Raw genomic sequence first — 25,889 nt, 5'->3', positions numbered from 1 at the left:
GCCAAGGAGAATGTGGGTTGGCATTTAAGATCAAAGAGAAAAGGCATGTTAAAGAGCAGGATCAGGCAGAGTGCAATCAGAACGAAGAGAACCTCCAGAGAAATAACAGAAGCCGCCACGAAACACACTGCAACTGTCAAGTTCATGAACTGCCCCTGTCTTGGGTGCAAATTATATCAATGGTGCTTAGAACCAATACACCTGTAGCTGTCATGATTTGTTGTTGAAATTGTCTTTTAATTGATCAGCTGGAAAATTAGGCAGGGCAAAGGCAGATGTGATGCAGTTTCTGGTGGAGAGAGGTGTGTCAATTAAAGGTAGGACACCCACAAGTAGACAAGGTGCTACTTGATTTCCCTAGGGCACTGAGTATAAGAGCAGGAAGGTGTTGATATAGCTTTATAAAAAAATGTAGAGGCCACACTTGGAATATAGTTTGCAGCTCTGGTCCCACACTACAGGAAATACATGATTGCTATCAAGAGGTTGTAGAGGAGATTCACCAGGATATTGTCTGGGATGGAATATTTCTTTTTCAAGGAGGAACAGGATATGCCAGATTTATTTTCCTGGGAACAGAGAAGGCTGAGGGACCCAATAGAGGTGTACAGAATTGAGACGTAGGTAGTAAGAAACATTTGCACGTGGCTGCAGTGTCAAAGAGCAACGGGGATATATTTTAAGCAAGTAGTGAGAGTTGGGGGATCTGGGAAATAATTTATTTTTACTTGGAGTTGCAATCTAGAGAAGGTAATGGAGGCAGGTAATCTCACAACATGTGTTCAGTCCCTTGTTCTACCACCTGTACACATATGATCATGTGGCCAAGTACAAGAAGTAAACATTTTGCAATATTACCACTGTGGTTGGCAGTATCAACAACTTGAAAAGACAGAGTACAGGAAAGAGATGAGGAACTGGGGTCAGAACAACAACCTAGACCTCAACATCAGTCATGTGAACGAGTTGAATAGTTGGATGGGGGGGGTTGGGGGGTGGATACAATCCCGTCCTTATCACCAGAGCTGCTTGAGAGATGCTCTACAGCTTCAAGTTCCCAGCATACATAACGTCAGCCTGGTCCCTTTGCACTGGTGCAGTGATCAAGAAAACACATCAATTGGATTCTTAGAACAGCTTGTACTGGAGCCTACCAGGGAGAAGGCAATTCTGGATTTAGTGTTGTGTAATGATCCTGATCTGATAAGGGGCTAGAGGTAAAAGAGCCATTAGGAGGCAGTGATCACAACATGATAAGTTTTACTCTGCAAATGAAAAGGCAGAAGGGAAAATCGGAAGTGTCAGTATTACAGTATAGCAAAGGGGATTACAGAGGCACGAGCTGGCCAAAATTGACTGGAAGGAGACCCTAGCAGGGAAGACTGTAGAACAGCAATGGCAGGTATTCCTGGGAATAATGCAGAGGTTGCAGGATCAATTTATCCCAAAGAGGCGGAAAGACTCTAAGGGGAGTAAGAGACACCTGTGGCTGACAAGGGAAGTCAAGGACAGCATAAAAATTAAGGAGAGGAAGTATAACATAGCAAAGAAGAGTGGGAAGACAGAGGATTGGGACTCTTTTAAAGAGCAACAAAAGTTAACTAAAAAGGCAATACGGGGAGAAACGATGAGGTACGAGAATAAACTAGCCAATAATATAAAGGAGGATAGCAAAAGTTTTTTTTAGATACGTGAAGAGGAAAAAAATAGTCAAGGCAAATGTGGGTCCCTTGAAGACAGAAGCAGGGGAATTTATTATGGGGAACAAAGAAATGGCAGACGAGTTAAACCGTTACTTTGGATCTGACTTCACTGAGGAAGATACACACAATCTCCCAAATGTTCTAGGGGCCGGAGAACCTAGGGTGATGGAGGAACTGAAGGAAATCCACATTAGGCAGGAAATGGTTTTGGGTAGACTGATGGGACTGAAGGCTGATAAATCCCCAGGGCCTGATGGTCTGCATCCCAGGGTACTTAAGGAGGTGGCGCTAGAAATAGTGGAAGCATTGGAGATCATTTTTCAATGTTCTATAGATTCAGGATCAGTTCCTGTGGATTGGAGGATAGCAAATGTTATCCCACTTTTTAAGAAAGGAGGGAGAGAGAAAACGGGTAATTATAGACCAGTCAGTCTGACATCAGTGGTGGGGAAGATGCTGGAGTCAATTATAAAAGACGAAATTGCTGAGCATTTGGATAGCAGTAACAGGATCATTCCGAGTCAGAATGGATTTACGAAGGGGAAACCATGCTTGACAAATCTACTGGAATTTTTTGAGGATGTAACTAGGAAAATTGACAGGGGAGAGTCAGTGGATGTGGTGTACCTCGACTTTCAGAAAGCCTTCGACAAGGTCCCACATAGGAGATTAGTGGGCAAAATTAGAGCACATGGTATTGGGGGTAGGGTACTGACATGGATAGAAAATTGGTTGACAGACAGAAAGCAAAGAGTGGGGATAAATGGGTCCCTTTCGGAATGGCAGGCAGTGACCAGTGGGGTACCGCAAGGTTCGGTGCTGGGACCCCAGCTATTTATGATATACATTAATGATTTACATGAAGGGATTAAAAGTACCATTAGCAAATTTGCAGATGATACTAAGCTGGGGGGTAGTGTGAATTGTGAGGAAGATGCAATAAGGCTGCAGGGTGACTTGGACAGGTTGTGTGAATGGGTGGATACATGGCAGATGCAGTTTAATGTAGATAAGTGTGAGGTTATTCACTTTGGAAGTAAGAATAGAAAGGCAGATTATTATCTGAATGGTGTCAAGTTAGGAAGAGGGGATGTTCAACGAAAGGAAGCATGCAGGTACAGCAGGCAGTGAAGAAAGCCAATGGAATGTTGGCCTTCGTAACAAGAGGAGTTGAGTATAGAAGCAAAGAGGTCCTTCTACAGTTGTACCGGGCCCTGGTGAGACCGCACCTGGAGTACTGTGTGCAGTTTTGGTCTCCAAATTTGAGGAAGGATATTCTTGCTATTGAGGGCGTGCAGCGTAGGTTCACTAGGTTAATTCCCGGAATGGCGGGACTGTTGTATGTTGAAAGGTTGGAGCAATTAGGCTTTTATACACTGGAATTTAGAAGGATGAGGGGGATCTTATTGAAACACATAGATAATTAGGGGATTGGACACATTAGAGGCAGGAAACATGTTCCCAATGTTGGGGGAGTCCAGAACAAGGGGCTACAGTTTAAGAATAAGGGGTAGGCCATTTAGAACGGAGATGAGGAAGAACTTTTTCAGTCAGAGTGGTGAAGGTGTGGAATTCTCTGCCTCAGAAGGCAGTGGAGGCCAGTTCGTTGGATGCTTTCAAGAGAGAGCTGGATAGAGCTCTTAAGGATAGCGGAGTGAGGGAGAAGGCAGGAACGGGGTACTGATTGAGAGTGATCAGCCATGATCGCATTGAATGGTGGTGCTGGCTCGAAGGGCTGAATGGCCTACTCCTGCACCTATTGTCTATTGTCTAATACATTTAGTTTCTTAGGTAACTGAAAAGATTTGTCATTTCTACAAGGAACCTCTACGGATAGACTGTAGAAAGTACTCTGATGGGATACATGTCAGCCTGGTGCGGCAGCTGCTCTGCTAGTGACTGCCTCAACCTGCAGAGTGGGGACCACAGCTCAATCCGTCACTTCCTTCCATCCAGTCCATCTTCATACAGCATTGCATTAGGTAAGCTGAATGTATTGTCAATAATGCCAAGTGCAACCTCGGCCATTCCCTTTTCTCTTGTCTACCTTCTAGAAGAACCAGCAGCTTGAAATCCCAGATATCCACTTAACAGCTTTTTCTCCACTGCTATCAGGCTCCTTAACCAATCAACACGTTCATACCTATCTTCCCTTAGGTGCTGCCATATATTCTTACATCGTTCAGTAATTGTGTTGTTATTCTTTTGTATATTTATGCACTACTTCAGATTACATGGCAATATTTACACCATTCTACTGGTATGCACCCAGCATTGTATTTATTGTGAAGGTAGACACAAAAAGATGGAGTAACTCAGCGGGTCAGACAGCATCTCTGAAGCAAAGGAATAGGTGATGTTTTGGGTCGAGACCCTTCTTCAAACTGAGTCAGGGCAAACTGAATCATTTCATCAAGTTTTGCCCTAAAAAAAGCAATTATTCTTTGTACTTTCACTTGGTCCACACAGTGATTATTCAAGCAGGATTGCAATTTATAGCGTAGACACAAAAATGCTGCAGTAACTCAATGGGACAGGCAGCATCTCTGGAGGGAAGGAATGGGTGACGTTTCGGGTCGAGACCCTTCTTCAGTCCAGCATTTTGTGTCTATGTTTGGTTTAAACCAGCATCCGCAGTTCCTTCCTAAACCTGCAGCTGTAAATTGCAAGGTGAAATGTTTGCCATACCATACATGGCAAAAACAAGGTGTTTAACTATCGAGTGCTTTCATATAAAGCTACAGTTGATAGATACATTAGTGTGTGGCGCATGGAAACAGTTAGTGCCTTAGAGATAAAATAAATCAAAAATACATGTTTCAATGCTGATTATTACCTGTAGATTCAACTGATTTTCATTCCAGGAATTTGGCAATGGCCCTGCCCAGCTGTGCATATTGCCCATACGCTCCCACGCAAGAAATGCGGGCCCAACAAAAAAGCTGTCAATTTCTGCCTGAGTGAGTCCAAGCGAAAGGTATACCTAAAATAAAATGAAAAAAAAAATTAATTCCTGTTTAGAATAAAAACCAACTCTGCAATTACTCAGCAATTGGCTAGGTAATGATAAAAAGGGCAGAGGATATGATGCTCATTATCAGATGCTTTGTCCTGGATGGAGTCAAGTTCTTTTTAATGATGGAACCAACTCGTATACGGTTGGTCCATCATGCTTCTGACTTGTGGATGGTAGAATCGCTTTTGGGAGTCATTCAGTGCAGTACCTGGTTTTATAGCTTTAGTATTCATGTGGTTGGTTGAGTTAATTTTCTGGTCCAAGGTGACCCAAATCTTATCAAGACCAGATGTTGACAGCAGCTGGCTTAGAAAATAGCCATGCTATTGAATGCTGGTGGAAAGATCATGTTCTTGGTGGAGACATAAGAGAGTGCAGACCCTGATAGAATCTGGAGCAACAGACAAAATGGTGGAGGAACTCAGCAGGTTGAACAGCATCTATAGGGGGGAAAGGAAATGCCAGCTGACAGTCACTGACTGGCTCCAGAGTTGTACTAACTTTATTTGATGCATAATATACAATCCCTGGACTTTTTAAGTCTTAATGCTGTGGGAACCGCAAGCTTCAATATCAAAGAAGCAAAGGTCAAGAATCACATGAATTGGTTATGTGTTGGTGTGTCAGTTCTACAAAAGTATTTAGCACACAGCATGGATGTTGCCTGGTACCATAGAGTTTACTACATTCAATTGATTGAACTGAGTTGTAAATAAAATTAGCTGAAGAATGTGGGGGGGGGGGGGGGGGGGGGGCAGATGGTCAAATGTTTCATCCACATGGCACATCCCACTAAAAATAGTTACAAGCAACCATGGTATACTTTTGGTGCACATAATCGAAGCTTTGACTTTACTAACCATGGAGCAAGACGAGGTAAGGCATTTTATGAATAAGAAGAGATAACTATAGGGGGCAAACGAACAATCTGCATGGAAGCAGACGGTATCTTAATGAATACTTCTGTGTTCTCCAAAAAAACTTTGCAGTTGGAAAATTCGGAGACAGTGAAATTCTAGGAAAAAAGGAGGAAACAGTAGATGTCTTAAAACTGCACGTCCCCGTTAAAAGGCTTCCCTCACAATAAACCTTTCCTTTCTCTTAACCCTAACCAATCAAAGTATCTTTTAAATGCTTTTTTAGTACCTGCCTCCTCTACTTCCTCTGGTAGCACATTACAGTACAAAGCATCTCTGCCCTGATAGTAAAAAAATCCAAATCCTGTCTGGCCCCTGCACCAACGCACGAGCCATTCATTCACCTGTCCTATCTTCCTATTCCTACCCTCACTAGCATGTGGCATTGTGAGTAATCCAGAGATTACTATCCTCAAGGTCCTGCTATATAACCTGCTGCTTATCTCCCTACATTCAATTCACAGGACCTCATCCTTTTTCTACCCATACCACTTGCACCAATGTACACGACTTGCAGCTGCTCACCCTCTCCCTTTGAGTACGTTATGCAGCTGCCCAGAGACCTGGAAACATGGAAACAAAGAAAATAGGTGCAGGAGTAGGCCATTCAGCCCTTTGAGCCAGCACCGCCATTCAACATGATCATGGCTGATCATCCAGAATCAGTACCCTGTTCCTGCTTTCTCCCCATATCCCTTGATTCCGTTAGCCCCAACTCTCTCTTCAAAACATCCAGTGAATTGGCCTCCACCATTGGAAACATTGTTTTCACATCCACTTTATCTATGCCCTTCATATTCTGTAAGTTTCAATGAGCCCCCCCCCCCCTATCTTCTAAACTCCAGCAAGTAGATGTCCAGTGCTGTCAAACGCTCATCATATGTTAACCCACTCATTCCTGGAATCATTAGTGTAAACCTCCTCTGGACCCTCTCCAGATCCAGCACATCCTTCCTCAGATATGGGGCCCAAAATCTCCAAATGCAGCCTGGCCAGCACCTTATGGAGCCTCCGCATTAAATCTCTGGCACATAGGTGATACATTATTATTAGTCATCAGAACTGGGAGGTTATGGTACAACTGGATAAACATTGGTTAGACAATATATCTGCAGCACTGTGTGCAGTTCTGGTCACCACAGTTAGAATGGATACAGAGTCATATAGCACATAAACAGGCCCTTTGGGCCAACTTGACATTCTGTCCAGAGTGGTTGCTTATATATCCCAGGTAAGCACAGAGCAGAGGTGTTATGTTGAACTCTCATTAAATGCTAGTTGCAGCAGAACTGGAGTACCGTGTACAAGATTTACTGTACAGTTCCCGGAATGAGGCATTTCAGGCACAAGGCCACACTGGGGCAGCTAGGGTTGATCCCCTTTCAGATTTACAGTGTACTCTTCCAGATTTTATAATTACAATATCACAATGGGATTAGATATGTGAAATGTCTACATTAGCAGATGGTTCAACACTAGGGAACATAAATGAGAAGTGAATGGCATTCAATGGAGGGGGTGTGCATAAGAAAACTGTTCTTTGCAATTAAAAGCTCATTGCTTCCAAGAATGTTGTTCACAGTCAGAGATTTCCAAAGACATGCACTTGGAGAAAAATCTGATTGGATGAATGCACTTTGGAGAAAAGAATTTAAAGTTACACTAATTTCAACAGTAATCTGAATTTCAAAATTAGTTTACAACTTAGTTTACACTTAAAACTGCAGAAATGCCTTACCCTTCGCCATATGGCTTCTTGACCAGTAAATGCCAACGCTAGATTAATGCCACTTAATGCCATCCAGTCAATTTCTTTCTCCCATCGTTCCCAATTCCACCAAACAAATGAATAGCTGTATACGCAAACATTCTGATAATAACGGAACCTAAAACATAATCATAAAGAAAATATTCCAGACAATGGATCACTTTTCAAATATTCAGACCAAAATATTTGTAGGATAGTTATTAAAGTAATTGCCATGCCTCTCCTGCATAGTTTTTTTTTTAAACAGTGGTTATTAACTGGAAAGCACTGGCAGAGGTGGTGGTGGAATCAGAGACAATCATTACATTTAACAGATATCCCTTCTAATTATACATTTAGTGTTTATATTTTGGGGTAAACCATGTTGTCACATACAATATAAGCAATTTAACTGGATGTACTAATGCTAAATTTAATAATTCACAAGTCATACATGTCAGTAAGTCCAAAGTCACTGACAATTCAACTTCATATAGATTCATAGTTAAACAGCTGAGGTTTGAGAAGATTCAGCATGTCACCGAATACTCTTATCAAATTTCTATAAGTGCACAGTGGAAAGTATAGAGACCAGTTAGTCAAATGCTGAAGAACGGAGTCCACAGAAAGTGGCGCACATTGCTCAGTCCATTAAATATATTGAGTTCCCATTCAAAGGGATCTACAGGACGGGCTGCCTCGAGAAGGCGACAGCGATCAAAGACCCACACCACGTACGTACGTACATCTATCTATCTATCTATCTATCTATCTATCTATCTATCTATCTATCTATCTATCTATCTATCTATCTATCTATATATCTCTCTCTCTCTCTCTCTCTCTCTCTCTCTCTCTCTCTCTCTCTCTCTCTCTCTCTCTCTCTCTCCCCCCCCCCCCCCCCCCCCTCTCTCCCCCCCTCCCCCCTCTCTCTCTCTCTCTCTCTCCCTCCCCCTTCTCTCTCTCTCTCTCTCTCTCTCTCTCTCTCTCTCTCCCCCCCCCCCCCTCCCCCCTCTCTCTCTCTCTCCCCCCTCTCCCCTCTCTCTCTCTCTCCCCCCTCCCTCTCTCTCTCTCTCCCCCCTTGCTGCTGCCAACAGGAAGGTGGTACAGGAGCCCGAGAACATTACCTCCAGGGTCAACTATCAGACTCTTGAACCATTCTGCACAATCCTAACTCAGCACCAGAATACTCTTGCATTATGAAGCTTAGTCATATGTATCAAGGTACAGTGAAAAGCTTTTGTGCGCACTAACCAGTCAGCGGAAAGACAGTACATGATTACAATCATGTACTGTCTTTTTTTTGAATAAATACCTTCGATTTGTACCAGCATCTGCAGTTATTTTCTTATACTTATGATTACAATTGAGCCATTTGGTTGAAAAAATACAATAAGGGAATAATGATTCAAGAGTCTGATAGTGCAAGATAAATCCAGTAATGTCTGTTCAAAAATAGTCTGAGGGTCTCCAATGATATAGATAGTAGACTATGAAGCTTGCACTATGAAGCATGTATACTGCATACAAACAGCAGGAGTTACAATAGACAATAGGTGCAGGAGGAGGCCATTCGGCCCTTCGAGCCAGCACCGCCATTCAATGTGATCATGGCTGATCATTCTCAATCAGTACCCCTTTCCTGCCTTCTCCCCATACCCCCTGACTCCGCTATCCTTAAGAGCTCTATCTAGCTCTCTCTTGAATGCATTCAGAGAATTGGCCTCCACTGCCTTCTGAGGCAGAGAATTCCACAGAATTAAATCTGACTCTGGAACCGAGGCAGCAGTTCTACAAGCTGTGTTCGTGGACTGGTCCAGTCAAAAGCATATGTTTAAAATGAGATAGAAACAGTGAAAGGAATTCAAATATTTTTTCCCTCTCCCAGCGGTCGAAGTCTGGAACTCACCATCTGAGGGGATGGGTAAATCACATATTCTCAACGTTTGGGAAATATTTTGAGTATTAGAAACTGTACAGAAAACTACAGGTTAATCGCCAGGACATGAAATAAGTCCAATTTGTGAAAATAAAACATGTAGATGTTGGAAATCTTAAATAACGAACAGAAAATAACGAAAAAGATTATAAACAATATACGTAGAAAGAAACCCAGTTAACGATAATTAATTTTCATTCAATTGTTAGTGTTTCCTCCTATGTTGTCTAAACCAAGGAGTTTTCCAGCATGTGTTATACTTCGATCTAGATCCACACATTTTGGGACGAAGGGTATAAGTGTTGTGGGAAGACACAACGTGGTGGAGTAAGTCAGAGGGTTTGGCAGCATCTGTGGAGGGAATGGAAGGCGTTGTTTCGGGTCGGGAGATGCTGGGTGAGATCGCAGCGGCTGCAGGTCTTGGCGTGTGCGGGCGGAAGCCGTGAGGTTGCAGACATGCGGTTGTGGAGACGAGCGGCCGCGCCTGGAGACCGCACCTGTTGGGTGCCGCGCCCCGCGGGTGGCGGTGACTTTACCTGTTGGGCCCCGCACCTGGCGGTGACTTTACCTGTTGGGCCCCGCACCTGGCGGTGACTTTACCTGTTGGGCGCCGCGCCTGGCGGTGACTTTACCTGTTGGGCGCCGCGCCCCGCGCCTGGCAGTGACTTTACCTGTTGGGCGCTGTGACCCGCAGGGGACGGGGCAGCCGAGGAAGCGGCGTCGGGAGGTCGAGCTGCCGCCCGGACCACGACACATGGCAGCCGCAGAGGTCGCGCAGGTACGAGTAGAGGCCGCTGGCCACCGCCACACCACTGCTGCCCAGCACCGACACTCGCCCATCGGGCAGCGAGCTCAACTCGAACACGTCGGCCTCGCCCTCGGCCTCGCCCTCGCCCTCGGCCTCGGCCTCGGCCCGCCGCCTCTTCACCGTCAGCACGAAATCATCGGCTCGGGATCCAAGCAGCCGACGGCACAGCTCCTGCACCGCCTCCGTCTGCACCTCGTCGCTCGCGGCCGGCCGCAGGTGCGCCAGGGTCGGGAAGCGAATCTCAGCCGAGGCCGCGGCGGCGAAGAGAAGCAAAAGCAGTCGGCCGCTAGGCGCCATTACGACCGGCGATGAACCAATCACAGCGCCCTGGGAAGCGGCCAATCACAGAGCCCCGGGGAGCGGCCAATCACAGCGCCCGGCGGAGCGGCCAATCACAGCGCCCGGCGGAGCGGCCAATCACAGCCCGGCTATCCGCATCTCCTGAACATCAAAGATACTAGAGGAGCAAGATGTGCAGGAAAATAACTGCAGATGTTGATACAAATCGAAGGTATCACAAAACGTTGGAGTAACTCAGCGGGTCAGGCAGCATCTCTGGAGAGAAGGAATGGGTGAGACCTTCTGCAGACTGATGTCGGGGGTGGGTGGGACAAAGAAAGGATATAGGTGGAGACAGGAAGACTGGGAGAACTGGGAAGGGGGAGGGGAAGAGAGGGGACAGAGGAGCTATCTAGAGTTAGAGAAGTTAAGGTTCATGCCGCTGGGCTGTAAGCTGCCCAGGCGAAATATTTGGTGCTGTTCCTCCAATTTGCGGTGGGCCTCACTATGGCACTGGAGGAGGCCCATGACAGAAAGGTCAGACTGGGAGGGGGAGTTGAAGTGCTCAGCCACCGGGAGATCAGGTTGGTTAAGGCAGACTGAGCGAAGGTGTTGAGCGAAACGATCGCCGAGCCTGCGTTTGGTCTCGCCGATGTAGAAAAGTTGACATCTGCAACAGCGGATACAGTAGATTAGGTTGGAGGAGGTGCAGGTGAACCTCTGCCTCACCTGGAAAGACTGTTTGGGTCCGTGGATGGAGTCGAGGTGGGAGGTAAAAGGACGGGTGTTGCATCTCCTGCGGTTGTGGAGCAAGCTCCGTCGAATTCACGTATGCTGAATTGTAGTATGCAAAGGAGCAAAACCTCTGCCATTTTAGTAGGCAAAACTCGCCGTTCGATATGCCTCTTGCAGTGTAATCAGTGTTGTGGGGGAACAGTATGTGTGATGATACCATTAAAATGCAGAAAATATCTCATCTATCAACTCATAATTTTTTTATAATAAAAAAATGTTTTTGCCCTGTTTAATTTCTCTGATTTTATTATTTCTTACTGTTTCTGCGCATTTCCCTCCCACCCTTCCTCCCCAGCCCCCTCTTTTGTGCAGTTTCCCTTGTATTGCTCAAACACACACTCTGCACAAATTTATCTTATTATGTCCATCACAGGAGACAGACTAGTGACGGACATTTACTATAAACCCACTGACTCGCACAGCTATCTGGACTACACTTCTTCCCACCCGGTCCCCTGCAAAAAGTCTATCCCCTACTCCCAATTCCTCCGTCTATGCCGCATCTGCGCCCGGGATGAGGTGTTTTACAATAGGGCTTCAGAGATGTTCTTCAGGAAACGGGGCTTCCCCTCCTCCATTATAGATGAGGCTCTCACTCGGGTCTCTTCTACATCCCGCAGCTCCGCTCTTGCTCCCCCTCTCCCCACTCACAACAAGGACAGAATCCCCCTCGTTCTCACCTTCCACCCCACCAGCCAGCGGATCCAACAAATCAACCACCAACATTTCCGTCACCTACAACGGGACCCCACCACTGGCCATATCTTCCCATCCCCTCCCCTCTCTGCGTTCCGCAGAGACCGTTCCCTCCGTAACTCCCTGGTCCACTCGTCCCTTCCTACCCAAACCATCCCAACCCCGGGCACTTTCCCCTGCAACCACACGAGATGCAACACCTGTCCCTTTACCTCCCCCCTCAACTCCATCCAAGGACCCAAACATTCTTTCCAGGTGAGACAAAGGTTCACCTGCACCTCCTCCAACCTCATCTATTGCATCCGCTGCTCTAGATGTCAACTTATTTACATCGGCGAAACCAAGCGCAGGCTCGGCGACCGCTTCGCTGAACACCTGCGCTCGGTCCGCATTAACCAAACTGATCTCCCGGTGGCCAAGCACTTCAACTCCCCCTCCCATTCCCAGTCTGACCACGGGCCTCCTCCAGTGCCATAGTGAGGCCCACCGGAAATTGGAGGAACAGCACCTCATATTTCGCCTGGGCAGTTTGCAGTCCAGTGGTATGAACATCGACTTCTCCAATTTTAGATAGTTCCTCTGTCCCTCCCGTCCCCTCCTCCTTCCCAGATCTCACTCTATCTTCCTGTCTCCACCTATATCCTTCCTTTGTCCCGCCCCCTGACATCAGTCTGAAGGGTCTCGACCCGAAACGTCACCCATTCCCTCTCTCCCAAGATGCTGCCTGACCTGCTGAGTTACTCCAGCATTTTGTGAATAAATACCTTCGATTTGTACCAGCATCTGCAGTTATCTTCTTATACTATATATATGAATGTATGTTTGTGTGTGTGTGTTTGTGTGTGAGAGGCAAGATAGAGATAAATAAATCTCAAAGTTCCTTCTCATGGATCAGAAGCAACTTTGATTTAAAGCAATGTATTATTTCACTTTATCTTATTTTTCACATGATGTACATAAACCATTAAGGCGATTCGACCTATCTGTTTCTGTTTTCTGCTGCACAACCGCCAACATACTGGGCTATCTCGTGCAGGTTTCACTCGCCTGGGTACTGGTTGCAAAAAGGTTATTTAGATTTTTATGTGGGAAAGTTTGGTGAGATGATCCATGTCCACGTTGTCGAGCTGTGACTTGAAGAGTGACAAGGTTGTTGCACATCTGGTGGTGTCGGGAAGGATTTTCCTCTCTGGGATGGTCCATTGATATAGTGACTGTATTTTTGTTTGCTCTAATTCTAGTATAAATGACAATCCTGAGGACTGTCTTATACATTTCTGGGTATTGGATTAAATAAAGTGAGATATGTTACTGGGGATGATGTCATGAGTCTCTTTGTAGACAGTACATAAGTGGGCTTTGGTTCGTCTTGACTCCAGCAACTCCCAGCCAAGGCAATTTAACATATCGAAGACGCTTGACTGTCTTGAGTAGCTGCATGCCTCTGAAACTTGTCAAGGATGTTAATGTTATTTTTCTGGTGAGGATCCCATATTGTCTGGCAATATTCCAACAGTGAGCGGACAAGTATTTTGTATTAGACCTCCTTTGTTATCCTTGTGTATGAAGTTCATTTTTGAATGATGTAAATTTCTCCGGAGAAGGCCCAAAGTTCTGTTTGCTTTTGTGGCAATCTGGTTTATGTGTCTGTTCCAGGTGTGGCCAGATGTGAGTTTAACTCCCAGGTATGGGTGGTGATCAACTTCTTTAAGCAGGTATTTATTCACAAAATGCTGGAGTAACTCAGCAGGTCAGGCAGCATCTCGGGAGAGAAGGAATGGGTGACGTTTCGGGTCGAGACCCTTCTTCTTAAGCAGGCTGTGCCGGTTTATGATTGGCCTGACTTTATGAGTAACTCTCATGGAAAAGCATTTGGTGTGTTAAATCAAGTTCTTTACCTTCAGTCTGAATAATCACACGTGATACTGGATTAGCACATCAGATTTATTCCACCATGGGGTTCTTCCCCAAGAGGATCTCCAGACTCAATACTAGTGTCTGAAAAGATTTCAACTCAGGGGAGGGGAAGAACAACTTCTCCACGATTGTTTACTTTTTATACAGAAATCAACGACCAATTACACATCTAATACAAGGACCAATTACACATCTAATACAATTCCCATGGTTACAGAGAAGACAAAATCATTGATACAGGTTACATGCTCAGAAACCAAACTATTAATATAAGTCACATGTTTTTAGAGAAACGCATCAATTTACCTAGAGTGGATTCGAAACTTTTCCTACTTTCACACGCACCCAAATAAGGAGTTGTTACTAAGAAAGAAACTTTCTTATCTCTATAGACGAGCAATTTCGTAGCTGCATGACCTTGCTTTACAGTTTCAATACACAGCACTCAGTCAGACAGAGTTGAGAAAAGGACAATAGCCCCATCTCTTGTGTACACTCCTTATCAATCGTAAAGGAACAAACTCATTCTGTTCCCAAGGATAACATTTCTGCCACAAGCATCCATCTTACTGCTTTCCACTAAAATAAGCATTCATTTTATATTAGCTAAAACAACAAAAGAAACCATCTCTACTACAACAAAATATAGATTCTCATGTGTAATTGAAACCCATTTGCCAAATGGTTTCCCAATTGCAAAGATTGTTTATGTCATTTTGAAGAACCTTGGCATCTTCAGCAACTTTGATCTCTTGTTAACAATCCCGCTGTCTACCTTGTTAGCCTTACAGCTGCCTGCAATCTCCTGGCATATTTGCTCCTCTAATTCCTGCTGATTATTTGAGGTCCTGTAGTCTACTTCGAATAAGGTTATCATCGCCTTTTTATTTCTCTGTTCCACCCGTGCAGACTCACTGTGAACAATCATTTGTTTGTTTGATCGAATGAATTATTTCATTTATTTTTTCTATATCGCACATCATCATCTATATTTCTCTTCCCCTTTCCCGGGACTTTCAGTCTGAAGAAAGGTCTCAACCCAAAACATCACCCGTTCCTTCTCTTCAGAGGTGCTGCCCCGCTGAGTTACTTCAGTGTCTATCTTCTGAACAATCAATGATGCCTTTTCAGACTACAGCCATGATGTGTAGGAAAGAACTGCAGATGCTAGTTTAAACCGAAGATAGACACAAAAATCTGGAGTAACTCAGCAGGACTGAGAGTCAGGGGAAATGGAAACGAGAGATGTAGATGGTGACACAGAGATATTGAACAAATGAATGTAAGATATGCAAAAAAAGTAATGATGATAAAGAACATGGACTATTGTTAGCTATGAGCCAGGTGAAAATGAGTTGCAGATAATTCATGTAGAAATAGGGGCAGGAGGAGGCCATTTGGCCTTTCGAGCCAACATTGCCGAATCTGCATTTGGTCCATATCTCTCTGAATCTTTCAATGTACCAACCAGATACCTTTTAATTAGTGTTATTGTGCTTGCCTCAACTACCTGCTTTGGCAGCTCTTTCCACATATCCACCACCTGTTGATTAGTAAACTTACCCCTTTAAATATTTCCCCTGTCACCTCAGACTCCCTGGAGTTGTTCAAGGTGAGAAGAGGTGCTGCCCAGGTCACTGGAGAGGAGAACTAGTGGGTATTTGTTTCACAAAGGCCCGAAGAGCTTCCTGTTGGGGGAATGGAGAGGCCCAGACACTGGACGTCCGTGTTGTTCATGGGATAGCTGGCACCAGGAATTGGAAGGAGTGGCGAGCAGATATTGGGTCCGCCTGTCATTTAGGGTGCGCGCCACTGGGTGGGAGTGTCGGACATAATTGGAATTGCCTGTAATTACGGCTCTGCACCACCGGGTGGGAATGTTGGACAGAAATTGGAATTGTCTGTAATAATAATAATAATAATAATAATAATAATATTCATTTATTGTCATTGCAACGAGTACAACGAAATTAAAAAATAGCCAATCCTGACGGTGCGTTGACCACAAATTTAGAGGAACTGATTCCTTCATAAACCGAAGTAGGTGCAACCCATAGCCAAGCCTTTCGTTTGTGGGGAATAACTGGTGGATGTTCTCCAACACCTGATGCCCAACAGTGGGAATCCAATAAGCTCAATAGTGCCCCTTATTTATTTGTGTTAATTGCAGGAAACAGCCAGACAGAGAGATGAATGTTATGCCTCAGGAGGAGACAACATATGGTGAAAAGTGATAGAGGGGATATCGAGCAACAGGTGAAAGCATGGCTGAGGTGAGAGAGTGTGGTGGGATTGGGATAGTCCCCAATGAAAGAGCTCTGGTGTTCCCCTGCTGCATCCTTTATCCTCATGAATTTAAATCTCCCAGCATGGCTGCCTTGACCTTTATGTTCTAGAATTACCGCCACTTCACACTTCACTCAGACCAACTTCAGAACATCCTCAAGAAGGAAGGGGAGCAGCTTGTAGTTGTGCATGTAGGCACAAATGACCTGAGTAAGAACAGGAAGAAGATTCAGCAACATGAGTACAGAGAACTAGGCACGAGGCTGAAAAGCAGGACTTCTAGGGTGGTTATCTCTGGGATGCTTCCAGTACCTCGTGCTAGTGAGGGTAGGAACAGGGAGATAGGGGATCTGAATGTGTGGCTGAGGAATTGGTGCAGGGAGCAGGGATTTTGATTTTTCTGGGGCAGGGGTGACCTGTACGAAAGGGACAGGTTGCACCTTAATTGGAAGGGACCGACATTCTGGCAGGTAGGTTTGCTAGTGCTACACGGGTGGGTTTCAACTAAAAAGTAGGGATTGGAGTCAACAACGTGGATGCGTATGCGTGCAGTTAACGGGAAAGAGAGTGTAAGAAAGGTCATATTTAAACTAACAGGGCAGGGGGATGGGACCCAATGCAAGGAGACAGAGGGCCATAAAAGGACAGAAGCAAAAGGTAGAAGGGAGAACAGAAAAAGTAACCTGAAAGATTTGTGCCTTAATGCACGGAGCATTCGTAATAATGGGGATGAATTGAATGTACAGTTAGTAGTTAAGGGATATGATATAGTTGGAATTATGGAGACATGGCTCCAGGGTGACCAAGGCTGGGAGCTAGACATGCAGGGGTATTCGATATTCAGGAAGGATAGACAGAAAGGAAGAGGAGGTGGGGTGGCATTGCTGGATAAAGAGGAGATTAATGCAATAGCAAGGAGAGACATTAGTTTGGATGCTGTAGAATCGGTGTGGGTAGAATTGCGAAATAGCCAAGGGCAGAAAACGCTTGTTGAAGTTGTGTACAAACCTTCAAACAGCAGCAGGGAGGTTGCGGATAGCATTGAGCAGGAAATTATGGATGCGTGTAGCAAAGGTACAGCGGTTACCATGGGAGACTTTCATCCACATATAGATTGGGCCAACCAAATTGGTAACAGCACTGAGGAGGTGGATTTCGTGGAGTGTATACGGGATAAGTTTTTAAACCAATATGTAGAAGAACCGACAAGAGGGCAGGCCATCCTAGACTGGGTATTGTGTAATGAGGAAGGATTAGTTAGCGATCTTGTTGTGCAAAGCCCCTTGGGCAACAGTGACCATAATATGGTGGAATTCCGCATTAGGAGAGTGACACGGATAATTCAGAGACTAGGGCCCTGAACTTGAATAAAGGAGTTTTGGAGGTATGAGACGCGAATTAGTAAGGATAGACTGGCAAATTATACTTAAAGGGTTGACAGTGGAGATGCAATGGCGAAGATTTAAAGACCGCATGGATGAACTCCAGAAATTCTTCATCCCTCTCTGGCAAAAAACTAGGAAGGCGGCTCAACCGTGGCTGACGAGGGAAGTCAAGGATAGTGTTAAATCCAAGGAAGAGGCAGAAGAAGCAGCAAACCAGAGGACTGGGAGAAATTTAGAACTCAACAGAGGAGGACAAAGGGGGTAGTTAAGAGAGGGAAGAAAGGGCATGAAAGAAAGCTTGCAGGGAATATAAAAACTGACTGTAAAAGTTTCTTTAGGAAGGGCATTTATTAAAGTTTATTAGGTAAATTGTTTTTAAAAATAACAAATGTTTATTGGGAGGAGGGTGGGCCTAAAATTGTTGCGCTTCCATGTACCATTTTGGCTGTGTCAAGCCCAAAGCCATATACAATTAATAAAATGCACAAACAAACAGAGAGTTTTAGTAATATATAGATAGATGTTATAGCAGCGCATTGGGAAAGCAGTGAAGGGATGGGTCAAAGTCAGCATGGATTTATGAAGGAGAAATCATGCTTGACTAATCTTTTGGAATTTTTTGAGTGTGTAAAATGAGAGTACATGGTATTGGGGGTAGGGTATTGACATGGATAGAGAACTGGTTGGCAGACAGGATGCAAAGAGTAAGAATTAACGGGTCCTTTTCAGAATGGCAGGCAGTGAATTGTGGGGTGCCGCAAGGCCCGGTGCTGGGACCACAGTTGTTTACAATATATATTAACGATTTCAACGAGGGAATTAAATATAACATCTCCAATTTTGCAGATAACACAAAGCTGTGTGGCAGTGCGAGCTGCAATGAGGATGCTATGAGGCTGCAGGGTGACCTGGATAGGTTGGGTGAGTGGGCAGATGCATGGCAGATGCAGTATAATGTGGATAAATGTGAGGTTATCGACTTTGGTGGAAAGAACAGGAAGGCAGATTATTATCTGAATGATGTCAGATTAGGAGAAGGGGAGGTGCAATGAGACCAGGGTGTGCTTATACATCAGACACTGAAAGTAAGCATGCAGGTACAGCAAACAGTGAAGAAAGCCAATGGCATATTGGCTTTCATTGTGAGAGAATTTGAGTTTAGGAGCAAGGAGGTCCTACTGCAGTTGTACAGGGCCCTTGTGAGACTACACCTGGAGTATTATTGTGTGCAAGTTTGGTCCCCTAATTTGAGAAAGGCCATTATTGCTATTGAGGGAGTGCAGCACAGGTTCCCCAGGTTAATTTCCTGGATGGTGGGACTGACATATGATGAAGGAATGGGTCGACTGAGCTTATATTCACTGGAATTTGGAAGGTGAAAGGGGATCTTATAGAAACATATAAAATTCTTAGATGATTAGACAAAGTAGATGCAGGAAAAATGTTCCCGATGTTGGGGGAGTCCAGAACCAGGGTTCACAGTTTATGAATAAGTGGTAGGCCATTTAGGATTGAGATGAAGAATTTTTTTTCACCCAGAGAGTTGTGAATCTGTGGAATTCTCTGCCACAGACAGCAGTGGAGGCCAATTGACTGGATGTTTTCAAGAAAGAGTTAGATTTAGCTCTTAGGGCTAAGGGAATCAAGGGATATGGGGAAAAAGCCGGAACAGAGTACTGATTTTGGATGATCAGCCATGATCATATTGAATGGCGGTGCTAGCTATTTTCTATGTTTCATACAAGCGAGTAGGAACAGGAGACCAGTGAGCAAACCTGAGCGGAGAGAAGGAGCTGGGACTATGAGAGGGAGTGCATTTCCTTTGACATTTCTCTCCTCTGGGGTATTTCCAATGTCCTACGATTGCACTGTTTATCGTTGAATTGGAATTCTCCATCAGTGACTGCCATGGCCATTCCATCTCTTCACACAGGGCCACAGCAGAACAGGAGGTGAGAGGCCACCTGGTCGTCACACCTGCCCCGGTTTTCAATGCACTCCCTTGATTAACTGACCTGCCCTTGACTTCACCTCATTGAGTTAACAGTCAAACAGCACAGATGGTTAGCCGTTCAGCCCAAAGTATCGATACCGACTATCATACCAATCTACATGACTTCCATTCACCAGTGCTTGGTCTGTAGCCTTCTCAGCCTTCATGATCTAGACAATTCTGAAAGGTCTGCCATTAACACTCTCCCAGCCTTGTACATTCCATACTCCAACCACGGGTGATGGAAGATTGCTTTTCGGACTGGAGGCCTGTGACGGGTGGAGTGCCTGAGGGTTCCGTGCTGGGCACAAAAGTGGGTGGTCAAAAATTGCACCATGATCTTGATCGGCTTAGAAGGTTGGCTGAGCAATGGTTGATATAATTTAATACAGAGAAATGTGAGGTGATGCATTGTAGGAAGATTAACCTGGGCAGGACCTACACATTGAGAGGTGGGGTCCTGGGGAGTATTGCAGAGCAGCGAGTTCTAGTAGAGCAGGTACATAGTTAATTGAAAATAGCACCACAGGTAGATAGGGTGGTCAAAAGGGCTTTTCACACATTGGCCATCATCAGTCAGAGTATTGAGCAGAGAGATTGGGAGATGTTACAGTGCATTCAGAAAGTATTCAGACCCCTTCACTTTTTCCACATTTTGCTATGTTGCAGACTTATTTTAAAATGTATTAAATTCATTTTTTTTAAATCATCAATCTACACACAATACCCCACAATAAAAAAGTGAAAACAGGTGTTTAGAAATTTTTGCAAAGTAATTAAAAAGAAACAACTGAAATATCACATTTAAGTATTCAGACCCTTTGCTATGACACTCAAAATTGAGCTTATGTTCATCCTGTTTCCATTGATTATCCTTGAGATGTTTCTACAACTTGATTGGAGTCCACCAGTGGTAAATTAGATTGATTGGACATGATTTGGAAAGGCACACACCTGTCTATATAAGGTCCCACAGTTGACAGTGCATGTCAGAGCAAAAACCAAGCCATGAAGATGAAGGACTTGTCCGTAGAGCTCCGAAACAGGATTGTGTCGAGACACAGATCTGGGGAATGGTATAAAACAATTTCTGCAGCATTGCAGGTCCTCTGTCATTCTTAAATGGAAGAACTTTGGAACCACCAGGACTCTTCATAGAGCTGGCTGCCCGGCCAAACTGAACAATCGGGGGAGAAGGGCCTTGGTCAGGGAGGTGACCAAGAACCCGATGGTCACTGACAGAGCTCCAGAGTTCCTCTGTGAAGTTGGGAGAACCTTCCAGAAGGACAACTCTATCTGCAGCACTCTACCAATCAGGCCTTTATGGTAGAGTGGCCAGACGGAAGCCACTCCTCAGTAAAAGGCACATGACAGCCCACTTGGAGTTTGCCAAATGGCACCTAAAGGACTCTCAGACCATGAGAAATAAGATTCTCTGGTCTGATGAAACCAAGATTGAACTCTTTGGCCTGAATGCCAAACGGCACTGCTCACCACCTGGCCAATACCATACCTACAGTGAAGCATGGTGGTGGCAGCATCATACTGTGGGGATGTTTTTCAGTGGCAGGAACTGGGAGACTAGTCAAGATCGAGGGAAAGATGAACGGAGCAAAGTACAGAGAGATCCTTGATGAAAACCTGCTCCAGAGCGTTCTGGTCCTCAGACTGGGGCAGAGGTTCATCTTCCAACAGGGCAACGACCCGAAGCACACAGCCAAGACAATGCAGGAGTGGCTTCGTGACATGTCTGTGAATGTCCTTGAGTGGCCCAGCCAGAGCCCGGACTTGAACCCGATCGAACATCTCTGGAGGACCTGACAATAGCTGTGCATCGAAACTCCCCATCCAACCTGACACAGTTTGAGAGGATCTGCAGAGAAGAATGGGAGAAATCACTCAAATAGAGGTGTGCCAAGCTTGTAGTGTCATACTCCGAAGAAGACTTGAGGTTGTAATCGCTGCCAAAGGTGCCTCAACAAAGTACTGAGGAAAGGGTCAGAATACTTATGTAAATGTGATATTTCGGTTATTTCTTTTTAATTACTTTGTAAAATTTTCTAAACACCAGTTTTCGCTTTTTTATTATGAGGTATTGTGTGTAAATTGATGATAGAAAAAAATAATTTAATCAATTTTAAAATAAGGCTGTAACGTGGCAAAATGTGGAAAAAGTGAAGGGGTCTGACTGAATACTTTCTGAATGCACTGTATTTAAGACGTTGGTGAGAGCGCAACTAGAATATTGTGCTCAGTTCTGGGCACCATGTTATAGGAAATGAGTTGTGAAGCTGAAAGGATGCAGAGAAGATATATGACGATATTGCAAGGACTCGAGGGCCTGAACTATAGGGAGAGGTGTACACACAATCATGGGACGACTAGATCGGGTAGACACACAGAGTCTCTTTCCCAAAGTAGGTAAATGGAGAGCCAGAGGACATAGGTTTAAGGTGAGGTGGGGGGTGGAGGGGAGGGGGGGGGGTGGGAGGGGAAGATTTAACAGGAATCTCAGGGGTTACTTTTACACACATAGGGTGGTGGGTGTAAGAAACGAGCTGCCGGAGGAGGTAGTTGAGGCACACACTATAGCAAGGTTTAAGAAACATTTAGACAGGTACATCGATAGGACAGGTTGGGAGGGATATGGGCTAAACACAGGCAGGTAGGATTAGTGTAGATGGGCATGTTGGTCGGTGTGTGAAAGTTGGGCTGAAGGGCCTGTTTCCAGCAGTATGACTATGGCACTCAAACCGCTGGGCAAGTGGATGGAGGAATGGCGAATGGAGTTCAATGCAAACAAGTCTGAGGCTTTGAAACCAGGCAAGATGTTCACAGTGAATGGTATGGCCCCATGGACCCCTTTAGTCTTTCAAACACAATGGAGCCCCGGAGTTGTACAATGCAGAAACAGGCCTCCAGCCCCACCAAGTCCATGCCGGCCTTTTTTAACACATGTGTGTAAATCGCAATTGACCTCATTAATTTCACATCCACCTATGCATTAGCACTTTGATTGCCAGTCTAAATACCCATTGAGTGATTGTATCTGACCCCAGCACCTCTGGCAGTGTGTTCCAGAAATCTCTCACACACTTTACAAAAAAATCCCCAAATTCCCTTTTTCACACAGAGGAGGTTACAAATATTACAACATTTAAAAGGCACATGGATAGGAAAGGTTTGGAGGGATAAAGAGTCATACAGCGTGGAAACAGGCCCTTCGGCAAACCTTGCCCACACCGACAAACATGTTCCATCTACATTAGTTCCAACTGCCTGTGTTTGGCCCTTATCCCTCTAAACCGTTCCTATCCATATATCTGTCCAAGTGTTTTTTAAATGTTGTAATAAACATAGCACAAAAAGTAAGGCAATTTGTGTTTGGTAGATTATTTCTTTGTTGTAACAATGCTTCTTGGCAATAAATCTTATACCGTTGGAAAGCCTGTTTATTTCCCTTTTAAATGGTGCCACATTTGTAAGGAACATGCATTTGTGGGATGAGCAGCAGAGCTGAGTATATGGGTTGCGCCCATGAAAAATTTGCCAAATCTTCTCTGCCAATGCCAAACAGCTTATTCTGCTGTTGCTATTGACTCTTGTTTTGAGCTTCTGGTACCCCCAGGTGCTGACAATCAGGTGCCTGATAGAGTAACATCTTTTGGTGGAGGCAGTGTGATGGTGTGGGGCGGCATCTCCCTCACTGGAAAAACGAGGCTTGTCATCATTGGAGGCAATCTCAATGCAGAGAGATATCGAGATGAGATTCTGCAACCAGTGGCAATCCCATATCTCCACAGTCTGGGATCGAACTCTATCCTCCAAGATGACAATGCTCGCCCCCACAGAGCAGGGTTTCTCAGAGACTACCTCCAGAATTTGGGAGTGGAGAGGATGGAATGGCCTGCCAGCAGTCCTGACCTCAACCCCATTGAACACTTGTGGGATCAGCTTGGGCGTGCTGTTCGTGCCAGAGTGACCAACACAACCACGTTGGCTGACTTGCGACAAATGCTGGTTGAAGAATGGGATGCCATCCCACAACAGTGTTTGACCAGGCTGGTGACCAGCATGACGAGGAGGTGCCAGGCTGTTGTGGCTGTGTATGGTTCTTCCACACGCTACTGAGGCTCCTGTTCATTAAATGAATAAATTGTTAAATTGCCAATATGTCTTGTTTCTTCAGACTTCAATCGTCCAATCCACCAAACAACACCGAACAAGAGTCAATGTCAGAATAAGCTGTTTGGCATTGGCAGAGATTTGGCAGATTTTTCATGGGCGCAACCCACATACTCAGCTCTGCTGCTCATCCCACAAATGCATGTTCCTTACAAATGTGGCACCATTTAAAAGGGAAATAAACAGGCTTTCCAACGGTATAAGATTTATTGCCAAGAAGCATTGATACAACAAAGAAATAATCTATCAAACACAAATTTCCTTACTTTTTGTGCAATGTTTAGTACCTGCCAGAACTAACTCCTCCGGCAGCTCGGTCCATACACGCACCACCCTCCGTGAGGAAACATTGCCTCTTCGGTTCCCATTAAGGTCGGGATGAGAGGGGATCTTATCGAAACGTATAAGATTATTAAGGGGTTGGACACGTTAGAGGCAGGAAACATGTTCCCAATGTTGGGGGAGTCCAGAACCAGGGGCCACAGTTTAAGAATAAGGGGTAGGCCATTTAGAACAGAGATGAGGAAAAGCTTTTTCAGTCAGAGAGTTGTGAATCTGTGGAATTCTCTGCCTCAGAGGGCAGTGGAGGCCAATTCTCTGAATACATTCAAGAGAGAGCTAGATAGAGCTCTTAAGGATAGCGGAGTCAGGGGGTATGGGGAGAAAGCAGGAAGGGGGTACTGATTGAGAATGATCAGCCATGATCACATTGAATGGCGGTGCTGGCTCGAAGGGCCGAATGGCCTACTCCTGCACCTATTGTCTATTGTCTATTGAGTGTCGCAGCGATGGGATCGGGGTCTGGCCCTCATTGGTCGGTCGGCCTGTGTGACCTCACAGGGGGGGACAATGAGGCAGGGGTCAGGGCCTCCCGGGACTCGAACCATTCGGGCCGCAGCCCAACCAAATGTGCCTCAGGATCCTAACCCTCCTCGTCCTCGTCTCCCTCCTCGGGGCCTGGGCAGAGGGAGGAGAGCGGGAGAAGAAGCAGCCAGGTGAGGAGTGATGGGGGAGGGGGGGAGGGAGGGGGAAGGGAGGAGAGAGGGGGAGGGAGGAGAGAGGAGAGAGGGGGAGAGAGGGGGGCATAGTGGGGGATAGTGGAGGGGAGCAGTGGGAGAGGGGAGTGAGGGAGGGGGAGGGGGAAAGGCGGAAGGAGGGGCAGAGGGGGGAGGGAGGGAGGGGAGAGAGGGGGAGGGAGAGAGGGGGAGGGAGGGGGGGAGGGAGGGAGGGGGGGAGGGGAGAGTGGGAGGACAAGCCAAAACGTCACCATTGCATGTTCTCCAGAGATGCTGCCTGACGCGCTGAGTTACCAGCATCAGCAGTAACTTGCTTCTACCTCCCCACTCCCACCCTCCTTTCCCCACCTCCACGCTACTTTCCCCGCTCCAGGCCTAGTTTCCCCACTCCGGACCTAGTTTCCCCACTCCGGGCCTACTTTCCCCATTCCCACCCTAGATTCCCTATTTCGGGCCTAGTTTCCCCACTCCCACCCTAGTTTCTCCACTTTCACCCTAGTTCCCCCACCCCGGGCCTAGTTTACCCACTCCGGGCCTAGTTTCCCCACACCGGGCCTAGTTTCCCCCCCTCCGGGCCTACTTTCTCCATTCCCACTCTAGATTCCCTATTTCGGGCCTAGTTTTCCCACCCTAGTTTCCCCACTTCCTCCCTAGTTTCCCCACTCCGGGCCCAGTTTACCCACTCCGGGCCTAGTTTCCCCACACCGGGCCTAGTTCCCCTCCTCCGGGCCTACTTTCTCCATTCCCACCCTAGATTCCCTATTTCGGGCCTAGTTTCCCCATTCCCACCCTAGTTTCCCTACTCCCACCCTGGTTTCCCCATTCCCACCCTAGTTTCCCCACTCCAGGTCTAGTTTCCCCACTCTGGGCCGTTTCCCTATTTCAAGCCTTGTTCCCCCTCGTGCAGCCTCCAACCACGTGTGTTTTCGTCCCCGCAGAGAAGCAGGACCTGTCGGAGACATTTGTTGCCTCAGCGACGGGTGATGGGACGTCCTTATTCGACATGGTGGTGCCGACGAAGGGAGTGACGTCTGATGCGACCGGAGACGCGTGTATGCGGTTCCTCGACCTCACTGTCTGTCTGTGGCTCTGCGGCACGGTTGCCTTTTGGCTCACGTTCTGGCTGACCTGATCTGGGCCTTGATAGAGGATAAACTCTACGTCAACGCTCCCTTCCTGAGCGTAGGGGAGGGAGGGTGACGTTGGG

General features: G+C 45.9%; 1 protein-coding gene and 1 long non-coding RNA gene across 4 annotated transcripts in view; one reads left to right on the top strand and one right to left on the bottom strand.

Moving 5' to 3' along the window:
- naglu (N-acetylglucosaminidase, alpha) overlaps positions 1-10,446 on the bottom strand; it is a 19,270-nt gene extending 8,824 nt beyond the window's left edge. Inside the window, exons 1-3 of the mRNA XM_078424542.1 lie at positions 9,994-10,446; positions 7,375-7,522; positions 4,540-4,686 (exon numbers count right to left, since the gene is read on the bottom strand). Of these exons, the coding sequence (XP_078280668.1) occupies positions 4,540-4,686; positions 7,375-7,522; positions 9,994-10,427 (729 nt within the window). The 5' untranslated portion in view covers positions 10,428-10,446. The remainder of the gene's footprint in view (positions 1-4,539; positions 4,687-7,374; positions 7,523-9,993) is intronic.
- On the top strand, positions 10,263-25,889 carry LOC144607609 (uncharacterized). Of its 3 annotated transcripts, none has more exons than XR_013549114.1 (3): positions 10,263-10,702; positions 18,335-18,409; positions 25,621-25,889. It is a non-coding gene; the product is annotated as an uncharacterized LOC144607609 (long non-coding RNA). The 3 variants fall into 3 exon arrangements; XR_013549116.1 differs by lacking the exon at positions 18,335-18,409 and adding an exon at positions 15,988-16,090; XR_013549115.1 differs by lacking the exon at positions 18,335-18,409.

This window comes from Rhinoraja longicauda, chromosome 29 (assembly GCF_053455715.1).
Source record: "Rhinoraja longicauda isolate Sanriku21f chromosome 29, sRhiLon1.1, whole genome shotgun sequence".
Classification (NCBI taxonomy): Eukaryota; Metazoa; Chordata; class Chondrichthyes; order Rajiformes; family Arhynchobatidae; genus Rhinoraja; species Rhinoraja longicauda.
The sequence above is the reverse complement of the archived record's forward strand: the minus strand, read 5'-3'. Positions and strand labels throughout refer to the sequence as shown.